Genomic DNA, 27,152 nt, shown 5'->3' with positions numbered 1-27,152 from the left:
ATTTGATTCCTTACACCACAATGAATAGCAGCTCTGCCGATCAAATATAAAGTGGCAACCAATCCTAATGCAAATAGAAATATAAACAAACCCTGCAGATTTATAGCCAATAAAAATTATGTCAAACAGTATATGATGAAAAGCAGAGTGTATGCTTGTTATTAAGTCTGACAGATGTTTGCTGTAGAGTGTTTTCCGTGAAGTTTCTCACCATTGTTAATCATCTGTACTTTATGATGAAGTTTAAAAATCCCTTTAATTATCTTACATGGATTGAATGTGTCCACTCAAAGTATTGCACTGTGTTAAAGTTGAAGATTTATTCCTTTATAATATTTCTATAAGAAGCAGACATCACTGAATCAATTGTTACTTCATTTCCTGGCATAACACAAGATCTGGAGCACCCAGAAGAAGCCTTTTGCTGTTATTTACATTCTCTTCCTTCTTTCTAGGCAACTTCCCCAGCCGGTGTGCATTAAGCCAACAGCAGGGTCCAGTGCCACCCTTTGCAGGGAGTCTGTAGTACCAGATGCTGTTGTGTGAAGACAGGAATTTAGCACGGAGGCCACAGCCACGAGGGCATTTGTGCGTAACCATTTTGTGTGACACACCCATCGAGTACTGCCCTTGCAAGCAAGGGTGAGCCTGGGGCCGTGTTTTCCCTCGAGTGCCCTGAGCTCCGACTGCCGTGTCTCTTGGTGGCCCTGGGGGCTCTGAGGGGGGCCAGGCCTTACGCCCACAGTCCCGCTGGGGTGAGCTGTGCCCGGCCTGTGCTGCCTGGGCTGTTGGGACTTCTGTAGCCAAAATTTGCAGTGTAAACGCTCATGTGCCTCGTGTGTCTCAAAGGCCTCATGTGGCTCACATCACACACTTACACAACCCCTTTATAGGTGAGAGGGGGCAGGAGCCCTGCCATCCCATTGTGCCTAGGGAAGACATGCACGGGCTGGCAGGACAGAGGCAGCTGGGTGCCCATACCAAGGGTGGGCACCTTAGCCATGGGGGTTCTTCTTCTGCCCATGCAGCCTCCGAGGGCTCTCCCAGAGCGCTGCCATGGCACCTGCCCCTCTGTGTTCCTCAGGGCCAGGGCAGGCCCTGAGCGGACTGAACACCACCATGGCTGAGCTGCTGAGGGACCGAGGTGCTGCAGTGGCCAGGGGAGATGAGCTTGCAGCACAGGGGTGGCAGCGTCACCCATGTGGCAGCTGGCCAGGAGTGGGTCACAGCTGGTTTTAGCCCATGGAAGCTGAGGTCAGCAAAATGGAAAGACCAAGTCACTGGGTGCCACTGCTGCAGGCAGAGGGGTGGGGAGTGCTCCTCCTTGGATGTGTTTTACAAAGGAACCAGCACACAGAGAGCTGCTGGAGACCCACTTGAGATCAGAAGGGATCCTGAAGAACCCACACCAGGGCAGGAACTCCTGGAGTGGCTGCAGGCAGCGCATGCTGGAGCAGAGAGAACCCTGAAGAAAGAGCAGCAGGAAGACCTGCTATATAAATCACCTTGCCTGCCCATGCTGCCCAAGGGCTTGCCAGAGGCATTTTGACAAATCGAGCGCAATAGATGGTGCAAATAAGGGTGTTGAATCTGGAGAGGAGGTAGGACAGGTGTTTATATAGTGTTTGATTGTTTAAATTGCAGTTGCATGGGAAGCTGGTAGCACAGCTGGCATTCAGCACATCTCTTACAGCATGCCTGAGCTAAATGGCTTAAGACCTTCTTGCAATGCCCTGTGCTGAAACAAGTCCACAACCAGGCTCTTGGCAAGATTGCTGGCTTGTACATAAAGCTAAAACTTGTTCTGTGGAGTCTGCCGGTCTCTTTGCTCCTCTACACACATCACTACGGATCCATCACTGACTGCTACGTGATCCTTGCCAACCTGGCAGCAGATGGGAGGGGGGATCCCTTAGAGGAAATGGTTCAAAGCACAGTTAAGAGGTTTTACCTTTTCATCAGTCAACTCTCATCTAGTCTTCCTCCTTGGCCAAGTTCTCCTTGTTCAATTGCAGCAGCAGTGGGCACCAAGAATTGTTTACAAACTTTGCCAGGCAATGCATGGAAATAGTAATTGCCTGGACAGACACTGCGCTTGGGCACTTTTATGCTCTTTTGTATCTCAGACATTTACTTCTTCTGCTCCACTTTCTCCTGGGATGTTCACATCCATCTTGTCCCTCAGAAGCCTAGTGCAGTAGTCTCCCATACCAACCACTGTGGATGGCAGCAAGACAAGAGAGGGGGACACTCTTAGGTCAGCTGAGTTCCAGCTTCAGCAGCCATACATTCTCATTACATGGCTGAGAAACCACCCTCTCTGCTTCAGCAGCGCTTCAAACCAGCTGTGAGAAAGTTTGATGGAAGAACTGAGGGGCTTTCTTTCTTCTCAGTCTTTTTCAAAGTTAACTTAGAGATATTTAGGGCTGTTAACAGAACAGTTTCAAAAACACAGGGTCTGAGGAATGCTGTGACTTATAAGATTATACTATTCAGTTTAATTTTAATTGGAGAAAGCTGCGAGACCATTACAATTTTTTTACTCATTATTTATTCTCTGAAGAGAATCCTTTTGCATTGTTTTCTTCAACTATAGACTTAGGTGGGAGGATTAATGCACAGATTACAAAGGTGTATTTTTCAGGATGTTATATATATGCTATTAGACATTTTATTACTGGATATCTTCTGATTGTTGCTAACTAAGGGGAAAAAAACCCAACAAAAAAACAAATCAACAACAACAACAAAAAAAAACCCCAAACAAACAAACAAAAACAAAACCAAAAAAAACCCCAAAACACCCAAAAAACCACAAAAAAACCCACAAAACCAAAAACCAAAACAAAAACCAATTCCCAATGAAATAAGCTTTGTTTCTGGGCTGCAAAACTGATGAAAAAGGAAGATCAGATCTTAACATCAGTTCAGTATGTCTAGCCATTTGCATATGACAGCAAATTAACATGAATGAAGATCCAGGTAACATCCCACAAGGCCCAGAACTACTTAATAATGAAAGAATTAATTTGTTAAAAAAATCCCAAACAAAACAATCACTGTTGTTCTGTCTTAATATGTGAGCATATTCTGAAACTAATATTCACACAAATACAATTGTTAATTGATGCAACTCAGTAATTTTTATTGCAACTGGAAGACAATACATCACAGAAACTTTATGGTAGGTTTTGGGAAAGTGTTATTTACAATAATAATTGATGAAATAGTTTGTCTTTGGCAATATGATTACACATCAAGAAAATGTAAAATGCAAGTATGCCTCTAAATCAACAATTTCATATTTCCTAAAGATCAGCTGATTGCACTTGCCTTCGGACTGCTCATTTAGGTAAACACAAATACAACTTAACATCACTGTTCATTCCCCGTCACAGTTCATATTTTAATATTGATGAAATTGGCAGTTTCAGACGCCAAGTACAGGAAAAAAAATTGGCTTATCACTGTACTAAATTAACTTATTGGCCAGTTAAGGTCCTGTGACCCTTAAGCATTGATACTAAATCTCTTGGTCTTTTGATTGCTTTATCACTTTTTCTGTAAAACAAAATACTTCAGAAATTACAGATCAGAGTATAAAAAAATGTACAAGTTCATAATGCTTTTCATACACACACAAATCATTCCCCCCAACATTTTACATCATGGCAGTTTTAAGTAGTGAGTGTGAATGATGCAGGCATGGAACTGGTTATCAAATACAGGTATGACTTTCAATTGTTGTTTCACACACATACTCAGGAAATGTACAATGCTCTAGTAACTTAAAAATGTACTCAATTTCAATGTCATCCAAACAAAAAAAGAAGGTCTTGGGATTTCAGGCCAGAGTAAACAAATGAAAAAGATTCCCATTTTAGATTGTCAGCCATTCCAGAGTCCGGCATGTAGTTTTAGTATTCAGTAAAATCCCTTCTAGCACTAAAGGCCAGCAGAAGTTGTGATTTATCCCTTAAACCCTCAGATGATGAGCTCCTGTAACTGCTGGCCTGATCCAAAGCCTCACGAAATCCACTGAAAATAAAGAAGTGAAACAAAACCCCCTTCCACTGATTGTGAAAGGATGTTACATCAGGATATTCCCCTCTTTGCAAAAGGAAATGTGATACAGTAGAAAAACCATTATATAGCTTCAGATAAATATACCTTGTTTTCAATGCTAAAACAAAACCCAAACTCCCCAAACCAGGAAAGGCTGCTTATTAGAACAACTCGAAAGTGACCTTTAAATCATTTCTGGTTTTAAATGTATACCAGCAAAACACAGCACCATAGACACATTAGGTTGAGACTTTTTTTTTTTTTTTTTTTTTTTTTTTGGTCAGTGAAGCTAGTACTTGTTTGCTGAACTGTGGAAGAATTATAAGGTCATGTACATGATCAAAGATAAAGCAACCCAGCTGACAAGTCTCTGCTTAATTCAAGAATAACCAGTACTAAAAATAAAAATGCAAAAATAAAAATCCCTAATAAACCATCAATTAATACTTTCTAAATAAAAGGGAATTAACAGATGAATTTACAAATGTATGCAGATTTATACAAAACACTGAATGTTGTGTGTAAATCTTTATAAACTTCATCTCAAAACAGAAACACACAAAATGTATAGTTTGACTTACACATCCCATTTCAAAGGAAAAGAGACATCATTACAACTTGGTAACTGTGCTAATTGCAATATAAATCAAACAGAAATTCAGAGTTTGGCAGGTAACTAAGAAGAGGGTTATCACTTAGGTTATATAGCAAAGTGTTGATGTATATTACATAGAGTAGTATAAATAATAAAAAAGTATTATTTAAATTAGATCACAGTGCTGCATTATGTGCATAACAGTGTTTGATATATTACTGGAGGGCTGTGAAGAACACTACTAAAACTTAACTGGTCAGACAGTCAACACTGATACTCAGTTACAATCAGGAGGATGTATGGTTCAAATGCTCTTTTGGTGGCAAAGTTAAGAAAATGTTTCAAAGTATTTCCTATAAAATATGCCAATGATCTATTCAGGCAGTAGTGATGTGCCTGAAGGAGCTGGGTTTGCATTCTCCAGGAAGTGAAGTAAATTGCATTGGAAATGCAGTTTCTCAGTAGTTTTATTCTGATCCTGGAGCACAGGAGAGTAATGTTTTCAAAAATGCCTAGGGTCGGATTAAAGCAAAAATTGTAATAACAATAATAATAATAATAATAATAATAATAATAATAATAATATTAGTGAAATGGTAAAGGCTTCCAGGAGCACTTGGGTGTCTATAGCTCCACTAACTGCAAAGGAGACCAGACACCTTCAAGTTCTAGAAAACCTCAGATTGTGCACTCTCAGACCCACAGTGTGATTCTTGGTGTGTCCTGTGCAGGGCCAAGAGTCAGATGGGTCCCTTCCAACTCAACATATTTTATGATTCTATGATCTATATCTTTAGATGGACTGGGATAGGAACCAGAATCGCAGTGAAAATAAATTACTACTACTAAGAAACCAGGACAAAGTATTGTTTTGGTAATTTTATCCATGGTGCCATTTGATGTACAATTTAGGGATTTCATTCTCTGCTGAAGTATGTCAATGTATCTCTACCTCACTCCAGTGAAGAATGCAGCCTCCAGCTTTTTTCTGTATCTTTTCCACAAGTAGACAGTAATTCAGCTGAACACTGGAAGCCAATGCATCTCCTTTGGGATTCCCTTCTCCCATTAAAGTAGGAGAGGAACCAGAAGATGAACCTCAACTCAATTGCTGGAGAGAAGAGACGAGACCAGTCTCAGGACAGTTCTCTAGTCCTACAGGGCACACCTCCTCACTCCCAATTTGGCTTTTCAGCTGTAAAGCCCTGTGATCTTTGTAGAACTACTGCCAGTTTTGCCAGGAGAAGATCAGAAGCAGACTGCTTTCAGAAACAGCTATGGGGTGATACATTTAAGCTGTTCAAGACCTGTGCTTGCATTTTAAATGCAAGCAGAATCTGCACCAAAATGCAGTAGGACATCCAACTGCTTGCAGAATGCAAGCACAATCAGCAGATTTCACCTCCCTGGAGATGCTGGTGAAATCTGCTTATGGCATTAGCTCTGGCCTGCAAGAGCTTCTTGCTGCAAAAGGCATATTCCAAAGGAACTCGCCATGAAGTCCAGCAACCCTTACAATTCATGCCCATGTGAAACTCACCACTGAACACTTGCTGACCTCGCCCCCACCTGTCTTGGAGAAATGCTAATTTGGCAATACTTAGAGTGAGAAGAAGGGGAAGTTAGAGATTTGACAACTTCTCACCCCAAAATGGCTTAGAAGGAAAGCAAACAAGCAAAACCACACCACCTCCTATCTGGCAAGTGAGAGTTTGTAATACAGTGCAATTACCAGTCCGTTTTGACATCATTCAGTTGAAGTAAAGACAACTCGATTAAAAGCTGACATCGTATTTCTTGGAAAACAAATCAATTTCAGTTCTTACAAAAAAAAGGAGAACTTCTCTGATGGAGTAGAACCAGTTCTGACAAAGTTGCCATTGTCAGCCAGGCACAAATATGGTTTAAAAGGTGACTCCTAAATACTTTATACAATCCAAACTATGTACTTCTCATCAACAGTCAGAGTAAGCATCAATAAGGACAAGTTGTTTTTAAACACCAGAAATAATCCATTGATGGCAGCCCAAACTGCTGTTTCCTGAACACAAATTCATAAAATCCTACCAAAGAATACCTTCCTAGCAGATCAGACTAGGAGAAACAAATTTTAATATGAAAATAGATGCTTGCCAACATTTTAGGTTTACCAGGAAGTATATAGAGAACTTGTTGAAGTCTTAAGATAGGTGTTATATATATCTATATATATATATCTGTATAAAGTTAACCTGCCTAATTAGATATTTATGCAAAATGACTGTTTTCTAAGATGAGTAATACTAGTGGTAATTATATATTTAGCCACCAAGAGTCCACATTAATGAATGGCATTTGTTTTTCAGCAGATACTGATCTCATTTGCACTGACACACTGTAATCAGAGAAGTTGCTCTGGAATTAGTGTTGTGGACAGAATCTGGCCACTGGCACACAAACACTGCTTTCCCTGGAGGACAGAGATAGCTGAGCCATGGTTTGTATTTTCTGCCACTAGTGCTGTTTTTGGTAAATATTAAGCCACTCCCAAGCTGATACAACTATGCATTAATGAGCAAAGGTGGTGGCAAAGTGATACTGTAGTATCTTCTATTTGAAATGACTCTCCCAAAAGCCTGTAAAAGATGAAGACCAAGTTCTCTTGTACAGGATTGTGTGCTTCACTGCCTACAGACTTTGGCTGTAGAGAGCATGGGAAGAAGTGGATTATCCCAGTCTGATGAGACAAGGGAAATGTTATGGCTCATTCATCTCTGTGCTACCTGGCCAAGGGATTGGTCCTTCCTGTTTTCCCCAACGTTATCTAAAGGGCTGCAGGCAGCCAACAGAAGTTAGTCTCTATGTACTCCTGCCTTAACTAATGCTGGGAATCAACCCTGCATGCATCGGCCCCTGCAAACTGAGAGGAACAAGGCTGTTTCCCGCACTATCCGTGGCTCTCTCCTTCCTTATCTCCTAAGATGGCAGTTGTGCTGAGCTCTGGCAGCTATCAAGCTGCTCCTTGAACCCAGGACATGCTGGCTGAGATGGGAGGAGAGGCGTGCTTTTGCTGTGCTGTACTGTTCTTCACAAAATGCTTGTGGGGCACAGAACCAAGTCCAGATCAGCCTGTCTTTCAGTCCTTCCACTTCCTAACTGACCACACACCACAGGCAACTCCAAATACAACTTTTTTACAAGCTCACTGCACTGAGGAGGAAGTCAAACCCGTCTCTAACTCACTCTTCATAAACTAGATCCATCTTGGTGAAACTGCTGCCTGAAACAGCTGTTACTGATAAATCTAAACCTATACTCTTTAAGAAACCAACCATTTTGTTCTCTAAGTGGTTGATTTCTGGGATTTTCTTTTTGCCTCTAGGATATTCTATGTGTAGAATTTTTCATGCCAAATGCAAGAATCCAGGTGAGAGAGACTCTTCTGTCTATTTCACAGCTTCTCTCTGCTGTAGTGATTTTCAGTCTCACAGTCATCCTTACCAGGAGAGTAGCACTGTACCTGAATCACAATCTCTGTAACACTGGTTTTTATCCGGACACCTCCATAAGGCTCTTAACTAACTTCAGTTTTTCATGGCAAATTAGCAAAGCTATTTTCTTGTCTACTTATTCCTGAATCAAATCAGAGAGTTTTCCTCAATTAACCTCCCATTATTTTCTTGATTCTGTCATACACACTCACTACTAAATTTGCCCTCAGATTATTGCGTCATGTTACACATGTACAGACGAAGAAAAGACACACTTTTACTTTTTCTTTTTTTTTTTTTCTTTTTTGTAACAGAAGTAGGGAGAGGGGGCTGAATGTGCAGACAAGGCAGTATAATTCAACCATCCAAGCCCTACCAGAGCATGAAGATTTTATTTTTTAATATTGCAGAGTAAGTTCCCCAACAGTCAGTGTTTGTCCCTGAAGAAGGTTAAACCTTAAACACCTGCTTCAAAAAAACCCCAACGACAACAAAAAAGAACCAAAACAAAAAAACAAAACAAACAAAAAAAATAAAAACCCCAAAAAACAAACTCTAAGCCTAAGGGCTTAAAAATTAGAGGCATAGCCTTTTTCTCTATTTTCTATATTTATATGAAAATAATTCATGCTTCATGCTAAATACATTATTTACCTTACAAGAACTTTGTCATCTTTGAATAAAAAAAATTGTTTGCTTTTTGTTTTCCCCCTTTCCCTAAAGAATCCATGCAATGTGGATCAAATTTCTTCTGCTGGCTATGCTGGTTGAATCTGGAAATTTGTTGTCATTTTTGCACAGATGAATCCTGACTGATGGTCACTGCACACTCATTTCCGAGGGCAGCGTAGGAGCTTTTTTGTTGAACTTCTGAATTTTACTGTTTACCAATATGCTTTCCTTCTATTTTTAAATACAGAATACTACTAATGGCAGGTTTTGTAGCTTTGTTTCCCCTGTTAGATCAAGGATGTGATCCACAGAAAAAGATTCTGATGTACATTGTATCTACTGTAATTTCTTAGACTTGATTACTTTTCACTCAGGCAGTTTAGAAGACATAGTTTGTTTTTCCCTATTACTATTATTTTTTGCACGCAGTGCCAATCTTCAGGCTTATGGCTTTTTGAACATTCTTTCAATTTAATATAGAAGACAGAATTCAATGGTTAACGATGCTACTAACAGTCACACCTCTCCCATTTCATTATTTCACTGAAACCCATTGCATACATAGTTTAAACAAACTTATAGAGTTATCAGTCTTCTCATTATGAGCCACATAGAATATGTGACACACTAGAAGTGCATTACTGCTTGCACAGTTGCCACCAGTGGCTGTCTGAAGACTTGTGTGGCACAACATCTCCAAGTGCCACTAAACAGTTCTTGGTTGAGAAGTACGTGCCTCCTCTTTCCCACAAATCTCTTTATTCACATTCACTTCTAACCCAATTGTAAGGCCATTAAACAAATTCTTAAGGGCCAGGCCTGAATGAATACTAAATTATGCACAGCTCTTCTACTATAAGAGGGATTTCCAAGTGCCCAATTTTATTCCCATCACATTAATGTTGATTTCACTGCGTATTCAACCATGCATTTTTGACAAGCTGGAGAAAGCAATGGCGATTTTGGCATTCTTTTTTTGTTAACTTTTTGTCTTCAGGTAATGAAAAGCTTCTGAAAATTAGCTGAGTGTCAGTATGAGTTCTATGGCTTCAATCTCCTTTAAAAATAAAAATCTTAAGGGTCAAAAAAAAAAAAAAAAAAAAAAACAAACAAAAAACAACCCAAACAAAAAAACCCAAAGAAACAAAACAAAAAGAAATAGAAGAAAAACAAAAAAGGAAAAAATTGCTGATATTGCCACAAATCATTAGAATTCACCTGACGTGCTGAAACAAAACTTTGTAAGTTCAAACAAATCATTGATTTGTTCTAATTTTTTGTGGTTTCCTTTTGCTCTTTCTGCCCCTTTGCCGTCCGATTGGTGATGTTGTTCAAACAGGATCGAATTCCTGCTAAATGCAGGAGTGATCCTGCTGCTTCTTTCATCTCCTCATCGTCACTCTCAGGGGGCTTTTCTGTACGTCTCTTTTTAAGAGGCAGTGTGTCACTTGGTACTTTTTTCGCCTTCATTAAATGTTGCCTTTTCTTGTGCTGGGATGCATATCCACTGTCAGCTAAAGAATCCTTGGTCTCCTTCCGATTCTGCTTTTTGTCCTCCTCTTCTGTTTCGCTATGGCTCTCATGGCTCTGGAAGCTAACTTCACTTCCTTCACTGCTGTCTTGGCTACCTTTAGTTGCAAATTCATACTGGTCATCAGCAGAGGAAGAGGAAACGGAGTCACTAGCAGGTGATGTGCTCCTGTGGTTGGAAGATTTGGCACTGCTGTAGTTGTGATCTTCCTTTGGGTCACCGCTAACAACTGGAGAGCCGCAGGACTGTTCGCTTTCCGTCCGCATCCGGCAGTTTGTTATTCCATTCCTGTAAAAACAAATCCAAGCAGTCTTAGAAGCCACAGAGATGTGATCCTGCTTCAAAGAAAAAGATGATGAAGCCAACTGACAGATAAATTGAAATTACAATCTGAAACAATGACTATCAAAGTAACGTCCATGCAAGCTGGTTTCAAAGCCTAATTGCTCGTGGATTGGAATTGACATACAAAACAAGCCAAAAGATGCAACAAAATAGCACAAGAAGCAGGAACAAGTAGGAGATGGTTACAAATAAATGATGTGTAAACAGTATTGATTTAAATTTCAATTAATAGTTTACACTTTCAAAAATTAAAAAGAAAAATCCCCAGCATTATTTTATCTACTGGATAAATAAACTCTGGTAAGTTGAATGAATAGCCCCTCATCTTTTGCAATATAAAGTGATACTACGAAAAACGTGGGGAAGAGACACTAGCTTTCTGGGGCAATTCCTTGCCTCCTCTGAAAGACACTTTCCAACTATAATTCCAACTTGCACTCCATGGTTCACCTGGGAAATAGCACAACTTCTACTTAGGACTCTTTGCAAGAGAAGGAGCAACCAGGTCCAGTCACAGTTCTGATTCTGATCGGTTAATAAATAACCATAAAAGCAATACAATCTTATGCCATTAGCTGCCAAGAAAATATCAGAACGTGTTCAAAAACAAGCAGTAGAAAAAACAAATCTGGATTTGCTGTAGAAGTTGTCATTTTCTCCTTTGGTTTTATGACACCCTGTGCAGTAGGAACTACTGCAGCATGATATGTTTGAAAACAGGTTTTTTTTCTGGAGCGAAAAGTATTAGAGCATTACCACTGACCTTAAAAAACAGAATATGATGCTTACAATACTATTAAAGAAGGCACTGAATCTGTGCAATGCTTAAGTCCTGCTGGAAAAGAGGAGAGTAGGATGCTCATCATTGAGTAAAGCCATCATCACTGCCACCTGCCAGTTTACCAGCCTTGAACCTCTCTGTCAGTTTAAAAAAATACAACAAAAAAGCAAGGCTGTTTAAACCATCACATGATAAACTGATTTAAACTTGCCATCTTTGTATTACCACTGGAGTGCTTTTGCACACTTGGGGCAGTGTTGGATTAAACCCCTTTCTTAAATGCACAAACTGAACACAGATGTTTCTTAAGAAGAATGGCACAGTGGCAAATCCAGAGTATTACTGCTCTTCTACTTTAAAAAATGGTAAAGTGCTTTAGGTTTCAGGCAATGGACCTCATGTATGGTTTCCTTACACAAGAAACAGCAGAGTATTACCCATTTCTGAAAGGTAAGGTTGAAAGGTGGGAAAAATAAGTGGTATGTAATTCCACAGTTCCTGTTCATCTACATGGCCTTGTCTGCAAGAGCTCGCTGAGATAAGAAACCCCCTTGCATTTATGAACCAGTGACAGGACAATGCTAGAAGGCAGCAAATTCATCAGTCATTCCAAATGTTATTTACAGTGCTTTCAAAGAAATGTATACAGTAGAAGGTACACTTATTAGCAAAGAAAGCCTCTTGCCAACCTCTTTTGCTCAACAAAATTACTTCTGCCGAGATTTCTGAGTAGATGTATGATCCATAAATTCCATACCGAACCCAGAAGGAATACACAAAGCTCCTTCAATTATTAATAACTAAGTGCAATGTCATTCATGATTGTGCAGCAAGCCAGCTGCATTTACTCTGTGATGGTTTGCAACTGCAGGGGTTGTCATTAGAGGATGCCAAATGCTTAGAATATGAAATCATCCATACTAAGCTAGTTATAAGGTGAATTTATAACCAACTCCTTAAGATCAGCCATTACAAGGAAGCATGTGATGCATTTTAAGTGACAGATTCTTCATTTTTAGGGTAAATTTACATTTAAAGATGTTAAAAATTATCATAAATTAGCATAAAATTAAACTTACTTGATTTTACAAGGCAGCGAAAAGTCAGAGCAATATGGCTTACCAAAATCACACACTACTAATTTTCCATTAAAAAATAACAATCAATTCTTGCTCCAAGGAAACAAATACAGGACAGAATAGGTGCGAACTCAAATGGGATTCCTACTGACTGCAAGTGAAAAAGGCTTCTTCTAATGGATGTGACTTAAACCAAGACACCCTTTTTTATGCTATTTAGATCTACTCCTGTGAGTTTGTACAAAGAGACTGTCAATAAAAGTAAAGCCACAGATCCATCGAGCAGTGCAACCACATGCCAAAGAAATATCCCTGATTTGCCCTGCTCATGAGTCTCTAGTGTTGCCTTTACATAAAGGGGCTACAGTTTGGATTCAAAAGCTCTGCCCATGGGACTTACTCCAGATCCCAATTCCTCCAAATCAGCATAAAAATAAATTGAAATGCCCAGGAAGTACAGAGAGATGTCCCAGGGGAGGGGGTACTATGAGGTTAGCATCCCACAGTGAGTGTCTGCAAACAGAGATGCTGGTAAAGAAAAACAGAAGTTCACAAAGAGGTGAAAAAAAAAAAAAAAAAAAAAAAAGGAAAAAAAAAAAAAAGAAAGGCGAGAAAAGAAAATACCAATACACTTCAGAAGAAAGTGGAACTGGTCAGGAAATGGACAGCATTTGCATCTCAGAAAAATCTTTGGGTTTCACTTACATTTTGAAAGATTTCCAACCAGTTCTGCTTGAGGAAATACAAAAGGAAGAGAAAGCAGGTCAAGGAGAGCATTAGCAAAGGATATTTGGAGAAAAGTAAAAAGTTACACAGGCAGACTGCTTTAGGATATTTACAACATCAAAAGTCATGTACCCTGAAAGTATATTAACCTGATCTGTATCTTAATATGCAATAGCTCAAACATTAGATGAATTACTTATAACTGATATTAGTAGCTTAGTAAGAGTTGAATGAACTAATATCTAAACAATTAATATTCCACACATACTTCTGAGACATTCTCAAGCTCTACACTGCTCTTAGACAATCATATATTCAGTATGAACTGAATCTGTGATTTATGTAGTTCAATCTAGACCATCAGTGGACAGAACTCCCCTGGGTTTCAGGACACAGATTTTGGCTAGCTCCGTCTATTTTTTTTTGCTCACAGTTTTGGTTGTAACTCTCACTTTGTTTCCCTACTTTTTTGTTCAGAACTTCACTTCAAAATTTCCAGAAACGGACATATTTTCATATTTAAAGACTTTCTCTTTCAAGAAAGTCGATGGGACAGTCTCTAGGGCTTTTCATCCTACTGACATGGACTATCTTATTTGCTTGAAGGATCTCAGCCTAAAGCAATGTGCACAGATTCTTTTTAGAATATTTCCATTTGGTTGTACCACAATGGCACAGTCCTCAAGCAGTGCAGATGTAAGTTTGGACTCCTGAAAGTCTGACTTCATTCCCATTGTTAATGGATGTGAATTCTACTACCAATGTCATCAGAAGCCAGACAAGACTCACAACAGCTGGGTCTCGAGTTAGAGGAAATAATGTCCTGTGCACAGTGTTAGTGCCTCTGCCTTTCAGAGAGGTCTTCCTCAGGAGGAAACAAAAGTGAGTCTCTCATTTTACCAAGTGCAGGCATATCTTCCTTAAATTTCTCTGCTAGCTTGAAAGAAAGATAGGTAATCACATTCTGTTTGCAAAATGGCAAAGGTTTTGCTGAAAAAAACTTACTGCATTTCACACTGGAGACAGGTATATTCCTTTGATGAACAAAGAAAACCTATGTGGAGTTTAAATATCACCTTTAATCTACCTCTGATCCTTCTGGATGACAGATACTGTGTACCCATAGATGACAGTTTTTGTATGTAACTGGAAACACACAGTTAAAAGACACAATGAAAACAGTAAAGGTAAGCTGGGTTTGTAGATTTTGACACGTTCCAGGTTCTCAAAAAAAAAAAATCACTTTTTTTATTTCAAAGGGAAATTCAGGACAGTCAGAACTTTTAGCTTCAGCTAGTTGAACTGCTTCTTAAAACCACTACAGCAGACAGAAGAATGAGCAAGCATATGAAAAGTAAGTGGTGCTCACTTGCTCTATGATGAGATTCTGTCAGGGTTTTACTGAGTTATAAGTCAACAGTGAGTTGCTCACAATAGTGACAGAAGCTCTTACAAAGGTACTTCAGAGAAAAATTGTATACGAAGGACCACAGTAAATACACTTCATGAACTGCCAGCAGTATCAGCAGCAGATCTGAAATTAAACCAAATGGAGCCCCATGCATTTTGCAAAGAATAATCAAATCAGTCAGCATTACTGTCCTTTAGTTACTAAAGGATTCCTCTGGCTCCCAAGGATAACTCATCATGCCTGTTGCAGCTGGGGAGGGGAATGCAATGCAACAGGGATTGGGGCTTGCTAAGCTGATCACACCAGTGGTAAGCTCTATAAAGATACAATTAAGAATTTATGAAAGCAAAAACCTACCAATTCCTTTATCTAAGCAAAAATAGTAATTCACAGATAATGTAAGCGAATGATAATAATTCTACTTATGCTTTGGCATCTACTCTGCAAATGCTTCTTATGTTTGTTTTATTTAATCACTGCTTGAATGGCTGCTTCAAGGGAGGAAAACAGAAGCAAAAATAAAGCCAGCATGAGAAATAAAGTCACAATAATAAAAGCTATGCCCAAGGAATAATCTAGTAATTGCCCTATAATTTTGAAGTGCAAATAATCCTAAATAACCATTTTCCATCTTTAGATAAGGTTAAGCACAAAACTCATTCTTGTCATGCCCCAGTGATCAGGAGCTGCATAAGGAACTGTGGCGTTAATAGCAGAAGAACAGGTATTTTTTAATCTACTCATGATAAAGTAGGTAAGGTTTGTTAGTGTTGCATTTTGGGGTGTTTTGTTTTTTTTCTGCTGCCCTTTTTTTTTTTTTTTGTTTTGTTTTGTGTGGGGTTTTTTTTTTTTTTTGGTTGATTTTTTAAAATTCCTCAAAATCAAGGGAGTGCTGTATCTCTGCCAGTGCAGGTGCACTTGTTTTCCCTATGAAGAAGAAAAATTTTATCTTGGAAACTTGAATAGAAATATTTTTTTTTTACTGAGGGAAGTTCTTTAAGAAGCCTGTTTGCAATTTACAGGTAATTGTGAAATTCCTTGAGAGTGTCTGTGTTTAATCCCAGCCAGCAACTATGTCCCATGCAGCTGCTTGCTCTTCCCTGCTCCAGGTGGGGTTGGGAGGAGAACTGTAAAAAGGTAACCATGAGTTGAGATACGAACACTTTGAAATAAAGTAAATAACAACAAAACCAGTAACAACAATGATGATGAAGAGTATGAAAAGAGAGAGGTAACAAAAAGGGAAATAAAACACAAGAAAGATAAGGGATGCACAACACAACTGCTCCCAACTCAATCCATCCCTCAGGAGTGATCGCTCCTCCCTGCCAACTCTCCCGGTTTATGCTCTATGGTATGGAATATCCCTTTGGCCAGTTCAGGTCACCTGCCCTGCCCCTGCTCCCTCTGAGCTTCTTGTGCACCTGCCCACTGGTGGAGCATGGGAAACTGAAAAGTCCTTGATGTGGGACAAGTTCTGCTCAGTAACTAAACCATTAGCATATTACCAACATTATTCTCATACTAAAGCCAACACACAGCTCTGTACTGGCTACTAGGAAGAAAATGAACTGCATCCCAGCCAAAACCAGGACAGAGAAACTACACATGTTTGGTGAAGAAGAATTGGATAAAATGGATTAATTTCCCATTAATTTCCCATTAATTTTTATTTTTAACCTGCAGTAATTCAAAACCCATGGTATTTCTAACAAACAGTACCAAAGTAGTCTAACCTATTACCTAGGCATATGTAGCATATAAGTAAGTTTAAAAAAAAAAACACCAAGGGTATTTCGTAAAACATCTTCTGTAAAATAACCTGAAGCAAATTATAAGGCCTATGCTAAACAGCTCGTATGATTCTCTGTGGGGTGAATTTCCATCAACCTCACCTCAGTGGATCTGTCCACATTAGGCAGATGAGAGGCTTAGGCTCAGTAGTTCTACTGCACAGCAGCAGGACTTGGACATAGTCATAAACCACCCACACACTATGGATAACTGCAGAAAATTACAAATATTATGGTGAAATTGATGTTACGTAATCTCAAATGTTACATCAACTTCCAAGCTTGTGCTCTTCCCAAGGGTTGATGTAACAGGTAATACCTGACTCCTATGGAAGGTGATTATATATGGTAAGAGCTTTGTGCACCTTGCCAAGACACATGAATGTCATATGCACTGGCCACTTCAACAGATAGCATCCTTACCAAAGCAACACAGAAGTCCTCCTAGGAAAACATTTAAAAGGTATTTTCCAATGGATGATGATAGGAAGAGCAAGAGCTCACTTTCACAACCAATTCCTTGCTGCATGTAAGGAACTACTGGCTTTGCCTGCTTTCACTGAATACCTCTGTCAGTCAGTATCTTCTTTTCTACATATCCAGACTGTCACTGCATTTGCTTTTACATTCTCTCAGGGAACTATATAGGGATACGGTCTGCCAAAAATATCCCCAAAATATGATGGCTCTCATGCTAGAGACATGCTACACGCTGTGCAGCTTTGAAGCGTTATTTTTCCCTGCTGTTTTTGGGTGGGTCTTAGACTTGTCAGCCATAACATGGAAAATATAGATGGTAAACAAGCTAAAAGTGGTGTGAATAAAGTAAATAAAAAGCTTCTGTCAAAACACATCCAATTATGCTCTGCTGTGGAGATTTAACACCAGAGGATGATTTTCAAAGTAAAAATAGTGTGGGATGCCTTTCCATTTGTAGATTAGTTTGGAATGAAAGGCCTATTTGTGCAATTTAAGCCAAATGTGCTACAAAATAATGATGATCTCCTCAACTGCAATTCTTTATTCACGGAAAGTCATCTTTGTTAAATGATTTCCAGGAGGAATTTTTAACCCAAAGGACTTAATTCAATTGTACCTTATTTTATATATTAAATAAAAAGTAATTTTACATGTAATTATAAGGGAAGAGCAGCACATCGATACCTTGTGTAGGAACAAAATATGCCAATGCATTCAGTCACATTGCTGAAGATGAACAGCACAGTAAACTTTTCAATTGATGGCAGTTAACACATCAGAAATCACAGACTTCAGCTTCTTAGTCCAATGCTATAGTTTTGGCCTCCTTTCTGAACAACAGATTAGTCAAAACACCCCACCTAACTGCAAATTTAACCCACTGTTACTGTGTTTTGGCACTAATGGCACTGCACAACAGTACAACATACTGCAAGTTACTTGCACCAGCTTGGGGGACAACTAAACCAAACGCCATTAAGATACTGAGGAAATAAAACACAAAATGAAATAAACACCTCAGACAGCAAGGAAGTGCCAACAGAAGACCAGCATCTTACAGAAGAACCTGTGATTCCTACATACAGTAACTAAAGAAAAACAGTTAAGAGGTTTAATTTATTATGCAACTGTCTACTACCAAGAAAATGCTAATGGTCCCCTATGAGAATGATGAAAACTACCTTCTTCAGATGGCTTTAGGCCTTTCATTTACAGCACCAAAGGAACACTTCTCAGGAAAACAGACATTTGATTTAAAAAGTCTTAGAAAGAAGCTGTCTGGCTTCTCAATATATAGCCAGAGGCACAAAATTCCAGCAGAAAACTTAACAGGAGACTGCACCACCTACTGTGGCTGCCCACACCTCCCTCCTGGTGAAAACTAGTGGGGAAAATCAACCTTCCTGCATCTGAAAAGGTCTGAAAACATCACCTGTCAGTCTGACTGGACCATCATCCTCTGTGCAGGAATGACAGCTCAATCTGAGCAGTCCACCTACTCCTATATTGCAAAAGGCAGCTGTATTGATGCTGTGGTAAATTTCCCCTGCTGCACATTATAAGCAGAAGTTATTCTCATGAGACACCCTGAAAGCTCAACACAACAGGTCCTATTTAGTCTTGTGTATCTGAGGAGAGGGGTTGGCACGAAGAAACAGTGTAATTTTCACAGGAACTGATAAGAGAGGTATCCAGTTTTGAGAGGACCAGATGATATTCTAAGAGGCATTGTGAATCCAGATTGATCTTCTTCCCAAAGAAATTCTGAATAGTATTATCCCTGAGGGAAACAAGACAAAACTGCATGCTGAACTTGCTCTGTTGAAGAGAGTCCCCTAACTTCTCAAAAGCTTTAAAAGCCTCTTGTCTGTGTCTCCCTCTGCCTTTCAAGAATTAAAAAAGGGGATATTGCAGAAGATTTTAAATATGAGCAGACATTATGCACACCAGGAATATATTCATAGCAAGCTATTTCTAATACTGCCTAAGGCTGGAGAAGAGAACAAAAAGAATTAGAAATGTCTGCATTAACTAATGATAAATGCTTTTCTGTGAGACAGAGCAAAAAGAATGTAAGAAAGGGAAGGGTAAAATCCCTAATTTCCCATCTCTACATTAACAGGTAACTGGTAAAGATCCTGTTCTCTACCTGCTGGGAAAAATACATGAGAAACAGTCCTTTGAAAATGTATAAAATTTAACTATATACAGCTTTACAGCACAGGAATTTGAGGATGCCTACACAGAAGTTTTCAAGTGGCCTGGAAGTAAAACAGTTCTGTCTCCTCTATGAGTCAATTCTGATTATGAAGCAGAGTCTAAGCAGGAAATACAGATAAACTCTAAAGAGAATATTGATACAACTATGTCCTGTATTTAGCTTGAAAACCTCATAAAAATTATATATAATTAATGATCCAGTAGTCCTAGTAGTCATGGCTCTGCAATCCCCACTGGAGCAGAATACAAGTCCTGGGTAAAGCCAGTGGCAAAGCTGATGAAGAGAGCTGACCCCTGCTGCTAAGGCCAAGCTGTGGTAAAGAGATGGAGAGTAACTCTGGAGAATTCTGGAGGATGACCCTTGGGGTTGCATCCCTTCAGTGTAGCAAATGGGGAAAACAGCTGAAGAACTCACTCATCAAAAAATAAGGATTTTATTCCAATTAGTAACTTCCCCTCTATGCATTTTAAGCAATGCATTTTAACCTATGAATGTCATAGGTTCTCTCTGCCTTTCTCTCCATTTACTGGATGGAAGTACTGCACCCAAAGGGCTAGTCACAATGATTCTGAAAAGGGATTAAAAAAACAAACAAAAAAAACCAAACAAAAAAAACCCCCAAAAAACCCAAAAACAAAAACAAAAAACAAAAAAAAACCAAAACCAAAACAAAACAAAAAAACCAAAACCAAAACCAAACAAAACAAAAAACCAAAAAAACCCCACAAAAAACCCATGTAAAAAGTAATGGAGTAAGACCTACTGAGATACTTCCTTTCACTACCTTGCAGCCCTATCCTGAGAAAAGAGATTGTAATTGGAACAGCACTGTGAAGTGAGGTCAACACTAATTATGAAACCCCACCCAGAATACCCAACTGCCTGAGCTGAAATAGCTTTTGCAGATACTGAGAGTTCTGAAAGAGGAGGGCACTAGCAGTACACTTGACCAAATTAATCTCTGTTGTGACTGACTAAAAATGAAGCTATACCCAGGGCAAATTGTTCTTCCACCAATAAAGCAGCACTGCTTTAAGCAAAACAAACCACTGAACCACAGTTCCTACTGCCATCACTAGATGTCTCTTACTGCCCTGCTTCCTGATAGTTGAGTATCTTAAACTTTACCCTTGAATGTTTCAGTATAACCCTGAAATAAAACTGTAGTGAAAGAAATTGCCTCACAAAGGTCTAAGTTAATAACAACAGCTATATGTTCAAATAGCTTTCAGGATTTGCTTTAATATTATTGATACTCTTCTCTCTAGTGTTTAATCCAGGAAAACGTCTTTAAGAAAAGGGAGAGAGGGGTGAAGCAGGAAAAAGCATTTGCACTTAGAAAAACAGGCCACTATAGGAGGTTCTCACCACAAACTGCCTGCAATTTGCTAGTGAAAATAAAAGTGCTTTTCACAAACTACCACTCAACAAACAGATATGCCATGACTATCTTGCAAAGGATGATACCCCAAGAATTTTAGGTGGCAGAGTTTTATTTCATTTAGAACCTCAGAATCATTGGCAAGCAGCAAAATACCCAGAGCTCACATATACTTTTACAGTTCTTGCAAAATACTGATTTATTTCATACAGATCCCACAATGATCCACTCTTACCTTACTGCAACAGCCATGCTCCCTATAGGGTTGATTGGCAATGGCCTGGCTCCAGGAAATATTCCTCTACTCAGTACTCGAGCTCCATTTTGTATCACTCCCGAAGGAACTAAAAACAAAACAAAACATAGAATGTTTTTTCTTCTAAAGGAAAAGTTAGAAAACTACAGGAGCAAAATGTGGAACTCAAACTTTTCAATGTACAGGAAAACCATTAGAGAGGCTCGTGCAGTACACTGCTTACCTTGGACATCTCAGCCTTGAGTCTTCTGAGTGCCATTTTAGCTCCAATGCTATTTTCATGGCAAACAATGATAACATGGCTTGCCAAAGCCACTACCTGACCTAGTTGCTGCAGATCATTCCTTGTACAAACTAATCACTTTTGTTTTGTAATTGCTGTTCTGCTGCAAATGCATGCGCTTAAGAGTCAAAACCATCTATGAGCACAGATGTAACTATTTTGTCTACAAAAAAAATGACCCCTTACTGATAAACAGAACACAAGTGTTTCACTGCAAAATCACAGCTGGCAGCTTTTTATCATCCCAGTTTACTTTCTGAGCAGCAATATCTTGGTCCCCCATCTCTGCAAAAGAAAATATTAACTTAAATATGTATTTACCAGGAAGAGAAAGAGAAGAGACTAAAAAGACATTATCTCCATAGCACTGATTAGGCCCTGTCCTTGGCCATCGATGACCCTGCCACACAGCCTGGCAGCAGTCCCGCATGCGGCCGGGTCACAGCCCAGCCTCCCTCACCCAACACGTGCTGATGCCACTGACACCAAACTCGTAGGCACTGACCACTACAGACAAGACATTTCACTGGGCCATTCAACTTGGCTCTACATCAAAAATTGCAGCTCCAGCCAACAAGATTTTAGGCTACACCCGAGTACTTGTTCTCTACCCAGGCACGTTTCTGTACACTGCTCAGCCCACGGCAGACAGCTGAACAAGTAGCAGAGAAGCACTACTCAGGCACCACCACAGCAAGAGTGTCCTCAGCAAGTCTCAGGATTTCCCTCCTCCGCTGTGAGACACAAGACTACCACAGTTCTTAGCCTAGGCCCTTACCAGGGACCTACTTGCATGCAATAGCATTTGTTTGCACTGCTACTATGTTCCTTCAGGCTGGGACAGTAACCTCACTACAGCCTCCACCCAAACTCGCTTCTTAAACATCCACAGACAGCCAGCTGACACACGTTCTATTTACTAGAAGTCATCATTCACACCACGGGGACTGCCTAAAAAGAGAATGATGATCATTACTCTTTTTATATTATATTTAAATATACAGATATTATATAAACACTTTTAAGATAAATGTAAACCATATCACTTTATATACACCCACAGAATTTATTTTTAAACAAATTACACAGAGACTAGAAAAATTATTCAGAATCAACACATACACTTTACATGCCCAATTTCAAATACTCACACCCCAAAATACACAGAATACCCAGTGTATTGTGAGGCAGAGAAGTATAGACTCAGAAGTATAGTTCTAAGCTGCTGAGGTACACTTCAACCTCCAATAAACATTAAGCCAGATCGACACCTCCCCTCTTGCTGTCCTGGTGCTCACCTTGTTTCACTCTCAACCACACAGATTAGTTCTAGGAAAATAATCTTCTTTCTCCTGCTTGTGAGAGCACATCACTCTCCCGATCAAATCCTGACACTGTGTTACACCCACTCTTGCTTTTGAGCACCTTTGAAGAACAGGTCAGTTATATTTAGGTGCTTAACTACAGCCTCAAATGGCTAAAATTACAGAACCTAGTTTATAACAACTTGGGTCAGCTTTCAATGACCAGAATAATTTTAAATAGCATTTTGCTATTTATAACTCCCTACTCTGACACTTTTTCCTTCATCGCTAGTTTATGAGGAATCAATCAAACCTCTTTCACTCAGGGGACAATGTAAGGCTTTCTCTGCTCCAATGTTCTAGTTTGTAGATACTGTAGAGGAATGTTATGATGTTAAAACTCAAAAAGCTGAATTTCTTATTATATTTTTTTCAACAGCATAACCTTGAGATGGTTGAAACACCAGTGTCATGAAAGAAAAGCAGTCTACTCAAAGATATGGCTAACCTAAAATGTGAAGGTAACAGGTAAATTCAAAGCCACAGATAAATGTGCTGAATACTGAAAGATCAATAAAAAACCATAATTTCAAATGAGCACGGTTATTCCAACAAACTTTTAAGAGGGACAGATTTTATACTGCACTACATGGTATGGTTTCTCTATGTTTACAAAATCTCATCAAAAGAAAGGTACCAGGAGTTTTGACTGAGAAAGATCTTGTAATTTTCTCTTCACTATGATCATTTTATACTGAAATGAAACATTTATCCATATGCACAGAATTTCAGTTAGCTATGGATACTGTCTACGTATACACTGTAAAACTTCAAAGAAAACATACTGAAAGTGCTACTGCAAAAAGAGAGCAACAGGCTCCTTGATGCCCAAGCTCTTCTCTCCCCAGATTACCTAATTTTCCTTGTCTGCTGGCAGAGTTAACTGATGTTTATTTTATTATTTTTCTTCTCCTCTATCCCTTATTGACAACTCCCATTGCTTCTTTAGATCATCCTGTTTGCTTCCTCACCAATTCTCAAAAATTAGCTTCCTGTCTTTCCTTGTCTCTTCCGAGTTTCTTTTTTTCCCTGCACTCCTATGTATGTATCTATACCTGCATCTATATCAAATACACTGCCAAGTCTCACAACTTAGGATTTCTATACATTGACACCCTCTCTGGAACCCATCCCTCATTTTCCTTGACCCTTTGCAGGTTTGTAAGTCACGGACTGCTATCCAGGAAACATTCTCTTCAAAAGCTTCACATTTAAAACCTTCCCACATCAACACATGCACACCCGCGTACGCGCGCACACACACACACACACTCTCTCTCTGTCTCTCCATATATTCTCTTCAAGAAGTTACAAATGTTTGTAAAAAAGAGAAAACCCAGAGGTTTGATGTCTTCTGAAAATATCCTCTAAGAGACAACTTGGTCTCTTGTCCTGCCTATGAAAGTCCCTTCAATCATGGCCAGTCTGTGCTTCGTACCACCACTCACTGAAAGGCTTCAATAAGACTAACTATTTCAGCTTGCAACAGCAGTGTTATTGCTACTGATTTTTGGTTTTGCTTCCTCAGACTCTCTGAATTGTAATTCAGCACAACCACTACATCACTCAGACAAACAGAAAGGTTGTATGCAAGGGATCACTGAAGAAGGACACTGGACTATATAGTGCATCCTTTCAGGAAATATATGGAACCATAAAGGAAAAAAACCACAACATCCCAACTTTCTGGTAAATCAGCTTCTGTAGCACTCTAAACCTAAAATTCTGTAATGCTCTAAAACGAAAAGCAGGATTAAAATATTTCAGTAGTAAAATGTATTCATTTCTAGTTATCCACATTACCAATGTGCCACCGTAAGATTGGTCTTTCTTGCTCATTCATCTCTACTTACAGCATTTAAAGCATCAAAACTGATCCTTGCAAAAAATAACATTAATTACTTAATTTTAAAAAGATTACGGATAAACTGCTATTACACTGTCCCTGGTACCAGCCTTTGTGCAGGCTGTATGACAGCGACTTATATTCAAGGAATTATTTCTACATCTTGGTGCTTTTGAAGGGTTGTGGGTTGTGGATTATTTATTGAAATTATGTGGTGCTTTTATTCCAAAGATACATTTATGCCTTACAAGTGTTAATTATGTTTCAAACCCATATTTTAGATTGAAGATTCAAGGTTTGGATGTAAGATAATTTACTCCAAGCCATATTATCAATCACTGCCAATCTGGATGAACACCTTACAGTCCTGACCCCTCTCTTATAATGCTTCTTTAACCAACAGTACAGGCAGGTTACAGGTTCCCAATTCCTAAGCAGAAGTGTGAAATGTAATTTACACCTTTTCTGTGCGAGTGCCGAAAGCCGTTTATGCCTGAGAAACTCAGCTCAAGAAAACAATGCAAGAAGACCTGTGCATCTCTTTGATGAAGGTCTCCTTTTCCACAAAATGTTCCCAGTGAAACACAAAGAGTCTGAAATGACAAAATCATTATTCACCTTTCAATTTTCATTACTGCTATGTTTTCAAGGGTCTACTCTGCTCTCAGGAAACTTAAACCCAGGAAACACTTTCATTGGAGTAGAGTCAAACCGTGTACTGACAATCTGCCCCTAATCTGCTGCATGAATGGGGAAATTATTTTTGGATCTTATACTGCTCTGGTGGAATTTCACAACCTGAGCAGACTCAGCCAGCTGAGTCTCCACTGGCTAACTCTGGAGTGAAGCAATGCATCCAATGTCAAAAATCAAGACTATGCCTCTGAAATTCTCCAAGGTGAAAAAAAAAAAAAAAATCTTCCTTTTGCCGTGAACTTTCATGCTATAGTTTAACTGACAATAAAGTGAATGACATGTAGGAGAACATATCATAATCTGAATTCACCAAGGCACTATGTTCACATAGTGTTAAAAGGATTGAACAGAAGCCCTTCAAAAATCCAGTGTTGTTTTGTACCCTGTAGTCAGGGTCTGTAGGTGGAAAGTAAGTAGAGGGCTACATGATCACTCCACAGCCAGTGTTGGACTATTTTAATCCAGAGCACGCTTTTGTGTGCACATTAGCTGAGTAGATTATTCCAACTATGGACTTCTTTCATCACATCTCTCAACAGACTGCATCCCTGATCTCTTACTTGCAGGTATGTACAAGTGAAGCAAGCTCCATTCTGGCTGAAATAAACACCTCATCCAAGATCTTCACAACAGTGTCAGAAAACCATGTCAGACTGGGTCCTTCCCTGAAGATGTGATTGTCTAACCAACAATGTAGCAATTTGGTAAAATTGAAATGCAAAAGAAGGAGGAAGTAATGCATAGTCACCAGACACACTGACACCCCAAAAGCTCACTAGAAAAGGAAACTAACTTCTTGGTTAAATGTTGGCATGTGAAAGTTAAATGAAGTATAAGCAAGGAGTGAAATTTGTTGCCAATAAAGATAATGAACCGGGTAAAAAACATGTTCTTTGTGTGATCTAGGAAATAAACATACACTTCATTAAACTGTCTAGCTCTAGGTAGCCAATACTTAGCATGGAAGAATGAATAGTATTTAATGAGAAATAAATTTTAAAGAAGTGGAATGTGTGAGTGTATCCTGTAGGGACAGACTGGTTCTTTGCTGCTTCTGTCATCACATGGCACATGCATTGATCTCAGGGCTCTCTTCCCTGACCCAGCTTCTGTAGTACAGAAGAAATCATTATAGACAAGAGGCACTGAGTTTTGGCTAATATCTGTCAGCTTCAGCTCTTCTCTGCCAAGCTTTCTTTCAGTACAGCGTTTAGCAGAATTCTTTAGATCAGGCTACAAGAACTGAAAGTAGGAAACTGCTGATGATCTATAGTGGATGGGACATCAGAAATTGCCAAAAGCAAATGTTTTCTGCCAGATGTGTAACTTTATTCAGCTATCTTATCCCAGGCACAAATTTGATGACATCTGCCCAACTGCCCAACTATTTTACGGCTCAAGGACTATTTCATAGCTCAGAAATTCCATACTCTGTAGTCCTTACAAACTGCAAATCTAGGGTGCATCCAACAAGCCATTTATTCTAAACAGAAATTGGCGTGGGGGAGACAAATGTATCCTGATAATCCTATCATACTCACACTTTTTCTAAAAATATTATGAGAAGTACAGAGGAAGAAGTAGAAAGTACTTCATAAAAGTAAGCTTTCTTTCCAAATTTATTTAATCCCTTTAATGGCTTAATATTAAACATCAAAGTAAAACAAACCAAAACAAAATCCCAACCAAAATCCAGCAATAGAAAGTTTGAACATTATGAAAATGTCTTTTCCTAGCTTTTGCTTTAATACAAAAATGTTAGTAAAAATAGCTTTATGAAACATTTTATTCACAAAAATTTATTATTTTCTGGTACTCAAAGTTAGGCTGGAAGCTGTCTCAGTTATAATAAGTGACTTGTCCATAAGCAGTACAAACAGACATCTATCAAGTTTCATGTACAATAAAAATGTCCCAACAAAACAGCATGTTCTATTTTATTCTATTTGGACTGTCATTAAGGCAATTTTTTTGGTCTTCATCCCTGTAATGTATCTTGCTCATACACAATCCACTTGCATTAGTTTAAAAAGCGAATTTCATTGCGGTACAATGTTAGAAGTATAGAGGTAAAGTATATCTCTTTAGGGAATTCCTTCTCCTCCCACCAAACTTACAATATATATATATCTAGTCTGGGTTTTATATGTTTTGAGA

The 27,152-nt window shown here is 39.0% G+C and overlaps 1 protein-coding gene across 4 annotated transcripts in view; it reads right to left on the bottom strand.

Moving 5' to 3' along the window:
* Positions 1 to 3,117: 3,117 nt before the first annotated feature.
* The window catches only part of FOXN3 (forkhead box N3), a 209,612-nt gene continuing 185,577 nt past the window's right edge, over positions 3,118 to 27,152 (bottom strand). For all 4 annotated transcript variants that reach the window (XM_053979349.1, XM_053979350.1, XM_053979351.1 and 1 more), the window contains 2 exons: positions 20,786 to 20,894; positions 3,118 to 10,621 (listed from right to left, as the gene is read on the bottom strand). In XM_053979349.1, coding sequence (XP_053835324.1) covers positions 10,072 to 10,621; positions 20,786 to 20,894 — 659 coding nt within the window. In that variant the 3' untranslated portion in view covers positions 3,118 to 10,071. The remainder of the gene's footprint in view (positions 10,622 to 20,785; positions 20,895 to 27,152) is intronic.

This window comes from Vidua macroura, chromosome 6 (assembly GCF_024509145.1).
Source record: "Vidua macroura isolate BioBank_ID:100142 chromosome 6, ASM2450914v1, whole genome shotgun sequence".
Lineage (NCBI taxonomy): Eukaryota > Metazoa > Chordata > Aves > Passeriformes > Viduidae > Vidua > Vidua macroura.
This window is presented reverse-complemented; position numbering and strand designations above follow the sequence as displayed.